Genomic DNA, 16,748 nt, shown 5'->3' with positions numbered 1-16,748 from the left:
GATACATTCATCTTACTCCTTTCATTTTCATTGTCTTCTATTATTCATATTGCTCTTAACTGCTATTATGGGACTGTCTGTTTTGCCAAAATAAAAGCTCTTCAGATTTTCCTTAATATGGACTTTATTTTCTTTGTAAGATGCTTTCCCTCCCCTCTGCTGGAGTTTTGTAAGATTAGATATAATATTTTCGCTGCTCATTCTTGCAGGATGATTAATTTTCCAATTATTTTTTCCCTGATGGCTGGGTTTGCAAGTATTGCTTGTATTCAGTGAGATTTCTTAGTAAAGTAATTCCTGCTCTGAGGATTTTAAATGAACAGGATCCACCCAAGCAGAAGAAGCTTAGGGTTGTTGGAGAAAACCAAGATACAGGAAAGGAATTAATTGTATTTTCATTGTAGCTGTTGTGGCTCTAACCAGAGAGGGTTCTAGGTCAAGGTCTCATTTAGCATGTAGATTTTGCATTGATTGGAAAGTTCTCATCTGGAAAGAAACTGTAGTGTTTAGGGTAAATTTATAGCAGCTGTAAGACAGAACACTGAACTGTAAGAGACCAAATAAAAGAGGAAGGAGCAGGCACAAATAATGAAATATGCATCTTTGTTTTAAGGAGCCCATAATCCCTTTGGGTTTGGGTCCAGACTAATTCTGGACCCTACACAGAGGTTGTTTGTCATATCTTGGCACTGACTTTTATTTCTCACAGAGTTTGGAAGAGTTCAGGTGTGGAGACATGATACAGGTTGTTTCTGAGGTTTAGTAACTCAGTAAACCTCTCTTGCTCAGGGCAAAGGATGAGTAGATTAAAACAAAAAGAGATCTCACACTGCTCAGGTCAGACAGTTTGTGGTAGCTCTGCAGGGGAGTATTTTACTAAAGACAGTTGTTCAGTAGGAAAGGAGGTACAGCTCCCCATGGCTTGCTGAGGAATGAAGCACCTTGTTACCTGGTGGAAAAGCCTGTATGGAAGGTTTTGCTGAAGAAATGGGAAAGCAGGAGGGAGAGAGAATAATGCATTTGTGCAGTGCAGCATGGTTTCAATCTGCAGGTAAATGTTTTGGAATTTTTTTTCCCATTTGGATACTTACTTCTACATTTTAAAACGGTGCTAAATAGATTTCTTGCTATAATTTCCTGTAGCTTGCAAATTGTGGTGAAAAAAGGCAAGACTAGAGGAAAAAGAATGAAACTGAAAGATTACCTGCCCCAGTCTGAAACTAGAAATGTGACACTTGGACCCACCAAGCCATAGTGTCACCAGACAGAAATAAAAATGTCTCTGCAGGTCTCTTTCCCTCTTGAGCCAAGGGGCCCTGATGTTCTGGCTTCCTCTTCCAGCTTCTTGGGTGTTTTCCATGCTGGGCTCAAACTCTTTAGCATTTGCCATGCTTAGATGGTCATGGACATGTGTGATGAAGGAACTTGCATTGAGGACATTCAAAAGCTTTGTTTCTTAAAGCTGTAATATTATCCTCATTCCTTTTACTTGTTAAGTGTTATGAAGGTTAAATTACAGCAAAGTCTAACTACAAAAGGCTTTCTCCAACTCAGGTGTGTGTAGTAGATAGGGAAACTGATGCAAAGGACTATTGGTGAAGTAGGGATTAAACACAGTGGCTCTTCAGGAATCAGTAGTTCCCAGGGATAGCTCATATGGTTGAGAAGCCAGTAGGGAATTTAGAAGTTGGGAATTTTAGGTTCATCAATTGTAGCTTTTTGTTAAAATGGAATTTGCTTTCATGCACATCTTGGCAGATGTGAGCATGGATTTGTAAGTAAATGGGAGAGTGATATAAATGATATCCATCGTACAATGTCTTATATAAAAGTGTGATATTAGGTGGTATATAAATGATAAATGTGTTATAAGACATTGTGTAATGTGTACATGTTATATATAAATCACTGTATAAATGACATGTATCAGCTGCTTCCACCCAAGCATCTGAGGCCCTTTATGTAAGATAGGGTGGAATTTATTCCTTTCTGGGAATAACTTTGCACAGGAAGCATGAGCTGTTTGCACTGTGTTTTCCATGTTAGTGCATCTGGCAGCTGGATTCACATGGGACTCACTGCAGGAGGCAGGGGCAGCTCTGCAGCTCCATCGTGGGGGCCCCATGGGAAGCTTTCCAAGCACTTCCCCACAAGGACACAGGGAGGATGCTGGGGGTCAAGGTGAACACACTGTTCCCTTGCTCTGCCCTGCAGCAATTGGCAGAGCAGCAGTGGGGCAAATGGGAGTCCTGGTGGCCTTGGGGAGCTGGCTCCGTGGCACAGCTCCAGGAACTGGCCACAGGCTCATGCTGGAATGGGAGGCAGTTTGGGAGAGGCTTTACTGCAAGATGCCTTCCAAAGGTTGAGGGATGGGGAGGGATGCAGGTGTCTGGTGAACAGCTCTTCTAGCACTTGTTCTGGCACGTGCTTTATGGACACAGCTACAGGCACAGCTGAGGACATGCACAGGCAGTGACATTGAATAAGTGACTCCACTTTGCCCTTGGCCCAGGCAGCAGAGAGAGGCAGACACTTCCCTCAGCAGAATGAGCGGAGTTTCTTGCTAATTCCTTCCTTCTCCTACCCAGAATCTTCCCATGTGTCTGTCTGTAAAAGACAGGAAAGCTCCTGTCATTTTCTATCACTGACTATGTTATGAATGTATTTAAAATATCTTAAGTGCATTGTTGAGTGAGTTCTGCCTCCAGTTATTAGTGAGTCAGGAAGGTCACAGAAAACTGTTGAGGATCTCATTAATGGAAACCATTACTTTGTGAGTACTATGGTGTTGTCATTTGATGACTATTGTACTGAATTAAGCTTTGTAATGGAAAGGCTCTGACATCTTATTTTAACCTCTGGCATATTTTATTTTGCTCTCTGGGTTTCTTGGTGCGGGTATGAAGTGGATTTTAAATTAATAGATATTTACAACTGTCCAGAGTATACATGTAAGCACAGAACTAATTTTATTAAATGTAGAGATCCAGGTAAATATCAGGTTAATGAAACAAAATTGTCAAACCATTTAAAACTGTTTTTTCTCTCTCCTGCACAGAAGTTATTAAAATGAAGTCATGCAGCAAGTAAGGCTATTTCTCCTGAGATGGGAAAGAAGACAATTTTGGATGACTAATGCCTTCTGATTAGGGGCTCTTTCACACAGGCAACTCTCACAAATGATTGCTGCACCTGTGTATAAAACATCTCTCTTCTGGTTCTGTTTAATTCTGAAGACAATAAAATAGATTCCATTTCTAAGGATTGTGGTAACACATTTGAATTATAATTGCCTCTCCAAGTCTATTTTCACGGAAAAAGGTATGGTGAGTGTTTTATTTTTCCAAGAACAAGCCTCATCTCTGACAGTATCAGTGTGCAAGACTAACTGTGGGGCCATATCATTTATTTGCACCCAAGCAGGTGGCACTGTGGGAAAACAACTTGGAGACAGTGGGAGTCTCATGGTACTTCGGCTCTCTTAGCATTGCTTACAATTTACAGTAGCCTCAGGGCTGTTGGAGTTGATGTAAGCAAGGACATATGAAGAGCTGTTGCAGTGCTCTGAGATTGTTGGAGGGTCATGATTTCCCTTTTTATGCAACTCTTTTCTCACGATGGGAGTGAATGTGGCAGCAGTGTCTCTGGGACATTGGCTGTCTCCTTGCAAAGAATCATGAGGTTAAAACTTCAGTGTTTCTGGTACTTGGTCACTGAACAGTGGAAGATACTTTGCACTTCCAAGATGCACCACAGAGGAAACAAATTGGTTAAGGGATAGAGTTTTTTCCATGTATTATTATTTTTTCCTGCATGAGGCAGGAAAAAATGAAACTTATCTGACAAAAACATTTAGTGTGTATAATGTGTTTTCAGAAATGTTTATGCTTCTCTGAGGATTACAGTCTTTTAAGGATTTCAAGAAAATTATTGAAAAATGGGAGATATGATTGTAACATCTGTGGTTTTCTAAAGGAGCTTTTCCTGACAGGAGGTTGGCAAATGGTTCCTTACTATTTCCCAGGTCCAAGGTAGTTATGGGATAGTACTCAATTGACAACATTACAGTCTTTCCAGTTACTTCTTTTTACAGTTGCTTCATGACATAAACAAACCTTAGAAGTGGTGATAAGGTCCTTATTCTGGTTACATTATAACTTTGCTCTGCATGTCTTCACTAATAAAATATTTTATAGCTCCCAGTATGTTACTGGTTGCAAAATGTTTGGTTATACTCTCACTTTGGTTGCCAGAGTAAATGAGTGATCTAAAATTGTTGACCTCTTTCTTCCACTCCAGATAGTGTTATTTTGAAACCCTAAAGATACAGCTGTTTAATTTTTCCATTTCCATAACAGTGTCCCAAGCGTCCCCAGTTACAGCTCTGGGGATGAGTTCCTTTCAGGATTAATTACAGATCTGCATTTTTACAGATACTGATTGTTGTTGAAAAAGCAACAGAAAAAAATATTTTGAAAACAACAGAATGGGGCCAGTGGGAAAACAGCTGTGCCATAAATAATTTCCTGATGGCCGTAGATCATGATAAAAGAGGCAGCTGGATGCCAGAATGCTGGATGCTTTGCTTCTGGGTATTTGCTCTTCCAGCAAAGGGTGAGGGAATTGCATGGCAGCTGGACAATGGCATTGGGTCAACATTCTGCCACTTAGTGTTGGAGGAAATGCTGCAAGAGTTTGTTTCTTTACTATTTCTCCACATTAGGCCAATACCTCATTAACGACCCATATTTTAGATTTAGGCTGATGTCAGGCTTTGTCTGTTGAAAGATGTTTACATGACACTATAGTCACATAAGGGAAGCACATAGTGAGATTCATGTTTATGTGTGGAAACTGTTTACCTACAAAAGTTCAGAGCAAGCTCTTGTCATTCTCTTGTGCAGACAGTACCATGGAAAGGACAGGCTGTTCTTTTTGTCTGCATTGATGTAACCAAAAGGCAACAGAAGGCAATTCTTCAGTTGTACAGAAAAAAAGTACCCAGTTAGAAAGAAAGGTCACACCAAGGTTTTTTTTTTCTCTACAGTCAGCTGGGGATCCTGTTTTGATCCTGCAGTCACCTGGAACAAGCACATTGAAGATAAGAATACTGTGATCATATTATATGAAGACCTGGAAGGGGTAAAGCATATGCTGTTTACTGACAGCCAAAACACATCTGAGCCCATTCCTTGAAATCTGCTGAAACTAGGAGGAAATGGCACAGGTTTCTGAAAGAGCAAAGTCAATTTGACTTTAGTGACAAGTTGAGTCTGGCTATACAGAAGCAGAGCTTCAGAAAACAGAAATGCAACACAGAAAATAGTGAATGAAATTAGTAGATGTTGGCGATGCACATCCCAAATGGGTAACTTCCTTCTTAGAGGAAGCATATTGCACATCTTGCTTTCACTGTACTGCTTTTAGAACCTGACTGCCACTGTAAAGCAGGTAGCTGCATCCTTTGGATTCTCACCAACAGCTGAGCAGATCCAGACCATTGCAGGAAGGCACACTTTCCAGCCAGAGAGTGTTAAAGATCAGGTGCTGTTGGTTTATTCTTTTCCATAAGGGTGAATTTGTGTTTTGCCAGAGAGGTGAATGGTAGCTCTTTGTCTTGGGCTGACAGGAATTTGGATTGATAGATGGTTAATATTTATGTATCGTTTTCAAGGCTGGGTGTTGTTTAAGAAACACCAATTGTGCTTCAGGAATCTCAGTTGTTTTCACCCCAAAGACCCATACCATTCAGTAAAGCCCCATGTAAAATGATTAGCAGAAGTGACCTACAGGTATGAACTAAGCACCAACTAAAACAAAGAAGAGTTTTATCTAGGCTTCTGTGACTGCTGTGGATAGCCAGTAGACTGATTGCCTCCACAGATTTTTCTTCTTGGGTTTTCTAAATAACCCTCGGGGTTGCCTGTGGACCACAATCAACTCACAGAATCTCCACAGGTTGATCTGTGTTTTTTAGCCATGGATCAGACTAGAACCTCAGACAACCCCCAACTGTGGACTCTCCAAAATCTAGATTAAAAATAGACTGCAGTTTAGAGCAGTGTCTGGTTGCAACAAAGAAAGCTCTTGCAGTTAGATGCCACACTTTTGAGTTTTCTGGGTTGGTGTCACTGCTGCTGGTCACCATTTCTAGTCTTCTACAGCTGTACAAGGTATATGCCAGAGCTAGGAAGGCAGACAGTAATTTCCTATGGTTGCTTTATATTCACATTCTATTGAAGACACCAAACATAAAGCAAATGTGTGTATTTTCCTGTCAGATATTTTTTTCTTACAGGAAAAAAAATTATTCTGAAAAAGGATAAGAGAGAAAAGTTAATCTTCTGTTTTAAATTATATTCTTTGGTTGTTAGTCAAGGGTAATAATTCCTCTTCTTTATATTCAAGGTGTTCTTGGAGACTGGAAGAATGTTTTTGCTGAAGCTCAGAACCAGAAATTGGCTACCAAATTCAGTGTGCTTATAAGTAGCTAAGCTGGGAGTGAAGTTTAGATATGATGTGTATTGCAAGGCCTGAATATCCTTTGCAGAAAAAACCCACTAATGTTCAGGGTGTTTTTCATTCACTTCTAAGAAATAAAACAGAAACCAGGATAACATCCAATTTAAACATTTTGAGTATCCATGCAATTTGCAAACCTGTTTCTGGCTTAATTTATACAAGCAGTCCTTGCTTGTGCAGTTAGTATCATTGAAGGCCACTGGGCTCTCTTAAATGACCTGTTAGAGTTTTAGCCTCCTGTGTTTTCAACACTGATTTTGATTTGATTTCTTGTTTCTGGTAGAATCCTGTGTGGAATATGTATGCAGTAATTAAACCTGCTGAAATAATTGGAAACATAGGTTTGGAGTTATTTTCCAAGAGGTGTTTCAAAGCAATCATGAAGTGTCATTTTAATTCTTAATATCTGCATTCATGAGATTCATATATAGTTTTAATTTCTAGGTTCATAGTGTAAAATGAAGTTTGAGAAAGTCTCGTAGTTGCATTTTGCTCCTTTCTGGGTGCTCATCTGTTTAAGAAAAAAGGTAAAAGAGCTCAGTGGTGAAAACTTTCTCTCCCTTTCAGCAATATTGTTTTTCTTTTCTTTGATAGTTTGAGATCACTGGAAATGGAGCCTTTGCCTGGTTTTGCTTGGGTTACTTTATGCTTTAGAGTAGCACATATGATCTCAGAGCCAGGATGTGGACTTTTCCTGGATGTTTGTCTGAAAGCTTTGAGCTGTTGCTATCCAGAGTAGAATGACTGTGCTTTTGGTGGAGCCAAAAGACCAGTGTGCACAAGATGGTTTAACACTGATCAGCCTCATAAAAGGTTGTCTTTTTAGGCTGCAGTTTTCTCTTTAGGGGCTGGTTAAGCATCAGTCTTTGGCAGCTGGTTGCTTTTCTCACCAGAGACATTTCTTTATCTCTGAAGAAAAGGAATCCAAGGGAAAAAGTGCTCAGAGAAAGAATATGTGGATAATGGGCAAACAGTTGCTAATTTAGCCAGTAGAGAAGGTTACAGTCTTTTTCTCATAGCTTTTCAGCTTCTGTCTGATAAATAATTGCTTGTGGTAGATGTGCCTTGGCCAGGCTGAAAACTCAAGTGGTGGATATTTGAGGTGTTGACACAAATGAATTCTGTGAGAGCATCTGCTGCACACTTTGTTAGCTGATGGTAAACACAGCAAACTCCAGGCCATTCAATGCTAGTGAGAATCCCTTTCTAAGAGCCTGCCAGTGACAGGGGAATGATTAAGACAGCTTAACTGCAGTGCAGAGTTAGGAACATCTTGTCATTTTGTATTCAGGTCTCCACAAAATCTTTGTCTTTCCTAACATATTACCCTTTACTTTTCTTCTTCTGTTCTAACCATTATTATTGCAGCAATGTCACCTGTGCACAGCTCACTGATGGTGTAAAACCCTCCAGCTGTTGGTCCTTTAGGCTGACTAGCTAAGATGCCAGTGTCCTGAAGACTGGTATTCACGTGGTGGCAGGAGAGGATCAATGAAGCTGTGAATTTTCTTTCAAAATTAAAAGCTGTAATAATGGGCATTTAAAATAAGTAAACCAAAAATGAGGTACTGATGAGGATGGAAGAGCTAAATAGAAATCACAAAATCAAGCTGTATCAGAATGAATACCAAACAAATGAAAGTTTCTGGTCACTAAAGCTATGTTAAATAAATCTGAGGTTCCCTATAACTTTTACATAGGCATTGGAAAAAGCAGCAGTATTCCATGGCTATTTGCCTCAACTGTACGTGCTGCAGCAGTGGGTCAAGGTCATTGCAATACAATGCAATTAGTAAAAGTAAGCTCAAGAGGCTTTGGTCAAGAAAGCAGGAGTACTACTTCTTGTTAAAATAGTTTGTCTGAGTTACTGATAGATCAGTAATAGCTAGCCTGCTTAAAGTTCAGTGAAGTATTCCAAAACAGTTCAAGAGGAAATCCTGTCTCAAGATGCTAAATAGACTGCCCTTAAACATATTCTTGAAAATAGACCTTTTGACCAGTAGTGTTATTTAAAATGAAGCTGTTTAGCTGAGAGAATATTTTATAGGTGACATTTTAAAAATCCTTCTGTCTGATCTGCATATTCTTCCCAGGGCATATTTACATGCTCAGTAATTGCCAGCTAGTGATGGGCACTGAAGAATGAATATAAGATTTGTGAATATGATGGCCAGCTGATTTTTTTTTTTTTTTCCAGCTTGCTGTGTGTTACAGGTTTGGTTCTGTTAAAAATGACGTGGTGGGGTAATAAGGAAGAAAACTAGATCTAATGTCACTGGAGAAAGGAAGATTTTGTACATTTCTCAAGCACTTTAGCTTTCATTCAGGATGAAAAAGAACTGTGAGGTGCTTTGAGATGGTGGCAGTATCCACCAATCCAGTAGCTCACAAAGATTGCAGTCACTGACAGCAGCTTAACCAAACAAACAATAAAATTAAGTTCCTCATTGCGGAAACTCACCATATATGCTTTCCATCATAAATACAGGAAGCAATTTTGAGTATGTATTTTCCATTTCTGTGTGTTGTAGTCTATATATTTTAGCTTTTATGGTTTTTTTTTATTATGGTACTTAGCAGTAAAACTTTGAATGGTATTTTTGACACACAACATTTAAGGAATATATTGGGTAATTTAGCTTCTAAATAGAGGGTGTTTTCCATTCTTTGACCACAGTTTTGATACCACCATCTTTCTCTGTTTGTAATCTGCTTCACACTACCATTTTCCAGCAATTGTAGGTATTCATGATGTCTACATTTATGGTGATTGGTAAATGCTGTTCTATTAGTACTTCTGCCACCTCAGTTTTTCTTATGAACTATTCAGTAATCATCATAAGGCAGGAAAGTATATCTAAATGGTATTGAAAAAGAAATTGGAAGTCTTCTCTTGGAAAAGAAAAAATGCATCTTTTCTATGCAGAAGATAGTTCCCTTGTGTGTATTCAGGTGTCAATAACCCAGCCAAGAATGAAAAAAATTCTGGTATTGAATTATAATAAAAGTAAAATGGGATTAAAGCAGGCAGAGCTGAGCTCGATTTTCTCATTGTGAAATGTGAGCATTTCATATTGCAGCATTATTCAGTACATGAATTGGAAAGATAATGAATGTTGAATTACAATAGAAGTATTGTAAAAGCACAGGGCACATATGACATCTACAGGAACATCAAATAATTTTTTTGGAGGCCAGGCTGTTACAAAGGGTGCCAAATGGATTTATGATGAAGAGGGACATGGAATACAGCAATCACAATCTTTTTATGACAACAGATGCCTGGATTTGTATTCTAATGTGTTGAGTTTTTTATTTTGTTTCGTTAAACTCCAAACATTGATTTGAATTTTGGCTGAAGGACCTTTGGTGGGGATTAGCACCTTCTGTTTTACTTGTAACACCCTGCAGAGCTTGGCAGTGTACACTGGAAGTGTCAAAATGGGAGTAGTTAGTGATTGTTTACAGATGTTAATATTGACAGGATTGATGTAGAGGAGAGAAACAAAGAACAGCAACACTCTGAATGAGAGCACTCTGCATCAGTGCTGTCTGAGTGCATTGCTATGGCACTCTGGTAAAATGTCATTTACATTCAGGTGTTTATGGCCTTACAATTGTCCTGTGCCGCTGCTGCACTTTGCAATGCATGTCAGTTGGATATATGAAGTATTAGCGAATAAAATATTCAGTTTTAATCTGAACTAAAGGTTTTCCATATGATATTTGGCTTCTGTAAAAACTTTGAGGAAGACAGAAAATTAGTCTTTTTCTTAGCTCAAAAAGTGAGGCAGTCAGGAACAGTCAGGAAATGAAAGAGGGCTGGGAAGCTGGTGTCTTGGGAGGCTTGTGTACTTGTGAATAATTTAAGTTTATTGACATATGCTTGTGGGCTCTCCAGTGAGTTCCCTGCTGTTTTATATTTTACAAGCCAGTGAAGTCATTTTCATTGCTAGAATACTGATTAGCATTGTCCCAGCAGGTAAATAACTCACAGTTGCATTATTGTGTATTTCTGATATATCCATAGGCAATCTATTTATATTCAGAGGAAAAAATGAAATACTAATGTTAGGCATTAGACATACATCCCAATAAATGTTAAAAACCAAAAAAACAGCAAACAACCAAAAATAGAACACTTATAATCTTCTGTCTTTCTCATTTATTTCTGACAGACAGCTATTGGAACAATTTCTGCAGACGTGGTGAGCCCTGGTGGAGGCTGGGATTCTGTGCCCCTCCATCCCTGCAAAACCAGGTTGGTACAGCTGGCCATGTCAGCCAGGTGTGAACCCAGGGCCCTCACCACCTCTCTTGGGCTGTCCCTTGCTGCATGGCTGGCTTTTAAAGATGAGAGAAGTTCTCCCTGTTTGAAAAATGCAGCTTAGGTCTTGGAGCTGGGGCAAACACAGCTGGGAGTCTGTTCCCCTCCTGGTGACCGAGGTGCCAGCCTGCCTGGGGTCACTTGGTGGTGAAAAGCACAGTACATTCCCCATTCTCTCTGAATCCCAGACTCCTAAGGGTTTTTCTAGCAGTAAAACCTGACTGTTTCTGTGTTCTTGTTAGAGAGAGAGCAAACATGGTGTGGGGGCGTGTGGGGGAACAGGACCACATAAAAACAAGAGGGTACAGAGGGAGATCAGCTCTGAAGGCTGTATGTATTTGATGAGTGTTTCCCATATGGCTGGAGATCATAATTTGGAGCAGAAAGCCTCAGGAAAGCCACCTGCACAATGGTGCCAGTGGGAAGTGTCTGTGCCCTCCGGAGCCTCAGCAGAGAAACAGATGTGTCAGAGTCCTGGGGTTTGCTCAGGTCCTTGTTGGACACAAAGCACAGCATTCATGGTCAGGAGTAAACAGGGCTGTAAACAATCCTCTGTTCTTATCAAGTCCAAATGTCTCTGTGGCACTTAATTGCTTTTGCAGGCCATTTTATGTCTCTCCAGCCCCCATGCCCTGACTGTTGTCATTTTAACTCAGCAATCTGAAGCACAAGAGACAGACAGTGTATTTTATACATGGGTGATTTCACAGTTTCTGGACAGATTCTGGTCAGGCCCTCCAGGTCTCTCTTGTGTTGTTTTCACTGTCCATGTTTTGAATGGTTTATGATTTGAGGGCCATACAAGTGCTTTGTCCACAAATGAATTGTTTGCTGGAAGCCCAAGGACACCGAAAGAGAAGAAAAATGCATGAATATAGAAAGATGACTATATAATGAGTAGAATAAGTATCATTATTAAATGCTGTAATAGAAAGCTGTTTGCTGGCATTGCAGACCCTCCAGAACAGTGATAACAAAAGTAGCCTGAGTTTGCTTCAGAAGAAAAACTGCTCCAAGTCCAGCATTACATCATTGAGAATTAGAGGAAGAGACAATCCATAGCTCAGGTACAGCTATGCTGCAGTCTTTCAGAAGGTGTGGAGGCCTCCACCACTGAATCCTGCTTGCTCCCTCTGTAACCCACTTGTGGCAGCAAATCACTCCCCTGGCAGGTCCCACTGCACCCCACAGCTGCCCTGCTGTCCCCCTGAGGCAGTGCCAGCTGCAGTGTCTTGGCACAGGAGCTACTGAGATGCTACAGCAGATTTGTGGTGAGCTTAAAGAAGCAAAAGGGGCCTGAAAAGAAACACACTGAATGTTTGCTGGGTGGTTTGCACATAGACATGAACAAACCAGCCAGGCAGGAGACAGCTCCATTCTGGGAGTCATCATTACTGCAGTTCTGAGGACCCACACCAGCAAGGGCCAGCCCCTCTGAGTGGCACTGATGCTCAGCAGTGTGACCCAGAGGAAAGCAGAGTCCCACAGCATGGATGCAATAAGTGTGAGTAATCCAACTTGCCAACTCTAAGCCAATTTGTGAAATGTCAGTGTCACCTGAGGTGAGCAGGGTGAGTAAGTGCATGGTATCTTGGAGCTGCTCCTGGGTGTACATGGGAGAGTGGCTGCAGTATTGGGGCACTGGAAGAGTTAAGCAGTGAATGAGTTTTTCTGGGGATGGTCTGGAAAATGGCACTTGTTATTTGCACATTAAATATTGATACCTGCACTCACTAATCTTTTAAATGGCAAACTGAGTGCAATTTTATTGTGCTCTGGGGTGATTATATATAAATCACCTTCTTTTAGAAATAGTTGTTTAGAATTAAATGCAATGTTCTACTGCTGGGGTTCACAGACTTTTGCCAACTTACACGAGCACAACAGTTAGTTGGTATTTAATTATATGTGTACCTAATCCAAATCAATGCAACATTTTATAAGGATAATTGGTAAGTTGTCATGTAGGTGGTTTCTCTAAATGGGTTCATAGCATTTAGAAGGACAAAAGAAAGTTCACATAAATAATAGGTTATTAGAAGTAAATGGATATGCAGTTATTCATAGTATCAGAAGTGGACAATTCAGCTTACAATGGAATTCTCAGAATGCTACAGCTACAGTATTTGCATAAAATAACCTCTGAAATTTGTAGTTGGCTTTGTTTCCCATTTAGAATGCCTTGTGCAATTATTATACTAGCTCCCTTTTGAAGAAATCCATTATAATGTTTATTATGTTAATTCTGATGCTGTGAATAATTTGCCATGTATTCAGTAAAATTGATTTGTGGTTTTGACCCCTTAAATATACATGAACCATCTTATGGGGATATGTGCTTGATGTCTTTGGGGCCATCTTTTTCTTATTTTTGCATAAGGGTGTAATACAATTAATGCTCTATTTAGGAGCTAATTTAGGGGAGGAAGTTTTGACCTATATTTATCTTTGGAGAGCATAGCTAGATGCTGGGGATTGTTACAGAAAAAAAACCCCTTTATTTTTTCCTTCTGTGTACTATAAATGTTACCTGAAATGAAATAGAAGAAGAGAGCAGTGCCCCATTCTGTTCTCAGATAAATACTGTCCTTAGAATCAGCTGCTGCTGTGGCACTGGCATCAGTCTGTTGGGGATGAATTTGACCTCTTAAGTGCTCTCCCCTATATACTGGAAAATGCTCAAGTCTCTTTCTATTGAGGGGAACAGGAGGGAATTAATGTTGTGCTGGTTTTTCGTGCCATGTGAACACAGTTGGGTTACTGAGGGGCCAGCACTGGTTTAGTCACTAAGTGCTCGTTTTGTTCCATCTGTTTGATTACCAGGTTCAATCAAGAGCAGTACATGAAAAGACCTATCAAAATGCCCTTCAGCAAAACGTGGCATGATCTTGCCCTGCAAATTTCAGATTACTATTTGTATTGTGACAACCCATTCTCTGTGCAGATGAAAAAGCCCCTTATATTTTTTGCAGCATTACAGGACAGAATTATGGTGAAAATCCTGAGGGACAGCAAAATCTCTCTAGGTGTATGTAATTTCATCACTTCTACTCTCAAGGCAACAGTCCTGAGAACAAAGCCATCAACATCTAGGTACTGGCAGTGGTTACAGGGTATGAGGAACTTTTCATTTTGTTCTTTACACTGCTTTCCTTAAAATACAATCTCAGGTTCCTTCAGGTAGATCCCCAGAGGATTTCAGGGCGAGGTCAGACATTGATGTGTCCCCTTCTTTGCTCTTCCCCACCCCACAAATCAAAAACAGCAAGGACTGGTCCTCTGTCTTTGTTTAACCAAAGTGATGATGCCAGTGTCCCTTCTTTTATGGAATGTTTATGGAATGACCTTATAGTGGGATTTTACTCCTAATTTTAATTTCTTCTGCAGATGGAGGAATCAAACCTGTGTCTCCCAAGAGAGAACAAAAGTGCCAAATTGTGGACTCCTGTGATATAAAGAGGATCCTCTCCTGTTGAAACTATTGCACAATCAAAATTGGTTAGGCAAGAGGAGTGACTGTGACTGACTGGGCCAGCATACTTGCTGTTGGGAGATGGGAGCTGAGGACTACACTTGGGCAGGAGGGAAGGAACTTAGTGGTCCTTTGCACTCTGCAGTAGTACATTCATTAATCACTGAACTGTGCTCTATTTCTCAAGTGGAAATGTCTGCTGCTGCTGTTCCTGGTGTGGCAGCAATCCTATGGGTGCATGTCAGGCAGGGAGACTGGGGAATGTCCATCTGCTGATTCTGGCATGGGAGAATGAAAATATATGGACATATAGGATGGAAAGAATATCATCCTCAGGTCAAGTGGGAATTTCTGCTTGCAGAGTACCATTCATCTGGGCAGACTCCTTTGCCTGTCTGACTTACACTTGCTAGATATGAGAGCAGTGCCCCGTCTCCATCATTTCCATGTAACCCAGTATAAGGAACAGAACTGCTGGAAAATAAATGTAAAGAAAGGAGGCTGGAGAAATTTGAAAAAAAAGCAACTTCTGACAGATGAATGGTGGTAAAAAGTTTCTGAGGATTGCTAAACAATTCTGTACAACCCAGTTGTAGAGTTCTGGTAAGACCTCTTTGTCCAACTGTTCTATGGTTTTTAACCTCTGTTGTATCCTAATCTGTCTGACAATATCCATTCTGGCATGGGCAAGAAAGCACAGCATGGCTTTTATGACTGCCATGTGCCCCTTGCTCTGTGTCTGTGTGGACACACCTAAAGTAGCACAGAAAATATAGGAAAATCATAGAACCATAGAATTGTAGAATGTTTGGGTTGGAAGGGACCTTGAAGATAATCCCTCCATGGGCAGGGGACACTTCCATCTAGACCAGGTTGTTCATAGCCCCAACCAACCTGCCCTTGAATGGTGCCAGGGATGGTGTATCCACAACTTCACTGGGCAACCTATTCCAGTGTCTTACTACCCTCACAGTAAATATTTTTTCCCTAATATCTAATCTAAACCTCTCTTTCAATTTGAACCCATTCCCCATTATCCTGTCAGTTCATGTTCCTGTAAACAGTCATGCCCCATCTTTCCTGTAACTTCCCTTCAGGCACTGCAAAGCTGCAGTTAGGTTACTCTGAAGCCTTCTCTGCTCTAGGCTGAACAATCCCAATTCTCTCAGCCTTTCCTCACAGGGAAAGTGCTCTGTCCTCTGATCTGAACTTGGTGGCTTTCCCCTGGACTCATCTAGCAATGTCCTTCCTGTGTTGTGGACAAGAAGTGGTTTGTTTGATTTTGATGGCACTTTGCCACTGCTGCCCAAGGGAGAATTGGTGGGTTAGTCTCTAGTTTGCAGTGTCATTTCTAGCCTGTCCTGTATCTGCAACTCTTCTGAACAGAAGAGATAAAAGAACTCCCAAGATTTGCCAGCATTACATAGAAATCTGGGAGTACCTGTCATTTCTCAGCTTCTGAAGTATCATTTTTTTCCCTACTGTGTTTTTTTTTTTTTTTCCCCAGGGAATCTATTCAACAGCACAACAGCTCACCTGTGATCGTCTAGGGAAGGCTGCTGAAGAGGTGAGCCCAGTGCTACAACCTGCAGGTGTTGAAGATTGGTTAATCACCTCAGGCCAGTTACTTCAGGAGGGATAACTGAAGGGATTAGCAAGATGGAGACAAGGAAAAGGAGACAGCAGGCAAAATTTAAAAAAAAAAAAAAAAAAAAAAGAGGTATCAGTGAGTTAAAAATATAGTAAAAAAAGTCGGGGTTAGCAGCATTTTTTCACCATTTTTTCTTCTGTTCACACTATAGAAGACTTCCTCTCATTGTAAGTTGCATGTTGTTCCAAGGCTGTGTGTGTATTCAAGGTATGTAATTACTATTATTTTTTACACACATGTACGTTAGAAAACAATTTTTGTAGTCTTGTAAACTTCTCCTTATCAGTTGTATTAATCTCCAAACAAAGCTGAAACTGCTATCGTTACTGTTTATTGACCAGCTAAGTAACAGTTATCTCCGGCACAGAGTTTACTGACTCTTTTTGGTGCAAGTAACTGCTAATAAAATTTGATAACATTTTACTTGTATAGAGATTTTTGGTTGATGATGAAAGATGTGCTAAGAGTTAGCAAATTATATTACTCAGCTTTCCACTATAAATCCTAATTCTGCTTGAGCAGAAGGATGCGCTCTGAACCTAGTTTTCCCCACAGTGTTCATTTTGAATCAAAAGTAACTGATTTTTGTCTTCCCCTGATAACTGCTTCTATTGATTTTTCTACTACTTAAGCTCCTGCTTTAAGGAAACCATTTGTTAAAATCAATCCCTATTCTGAAAAACGTGAGAAGAGGCTTAGTTGCAGGTCCTCTGTAGGCTTGATGGGTGTCCTCCCTGCACCATAAGAATGTTTCTGTTATAAGACTGTTTGGGTTA

The 16,748-nt window shown here is 40.3% G+C and overlaps 1 protein-coding gene across 1 annotated transcript; it reads left to right on the top strand.

Moving 5' to 3' along the window:
• The first annotated feature begins 2,900 nt into the window (after window positions 1–2,900).
• SULT6B1 (sulfotransferase family 6B member 1) lies at window positions 2,901–6,537 on the top strand. The gene is given in 8 exon segments (XM_056486972.1): window positions 2,901–2,964; window positions 2,967–3,001; window positions 3,237–3,332; window positions 4,300–4,403; window positions 5,028–5,142; window positions 5,428–5,544; window positions 6,375–6,472; window positions 6,474–6,537. Coding segments are annotated over 8 exon segments (693 nt in total).
• Window positions 6,538–16,748: the final 10,211 nt, after the last annotated feature.

Source organism: Oenanthe melanoleuca, chromosome 3 (genome assembly GCF_029582105.1).
Source record: "Oenanthe melanoleuca isolate GR-GAL-2019-014 chromosome 3, OMel1.0, whole genome shotgun sequence".
Lineage (NCBI taxonomy): Eukaryota > Metazoa > Chordata > Aves > Passeriformes > Muscicapidae > Oenanthe > Oenanthe melanoleuca.
The sequence above is the reverse complement of the archived record's forward strand: the minus strand, read 5'-3'. Positions and strand labels throughout refer to the sequence as shown.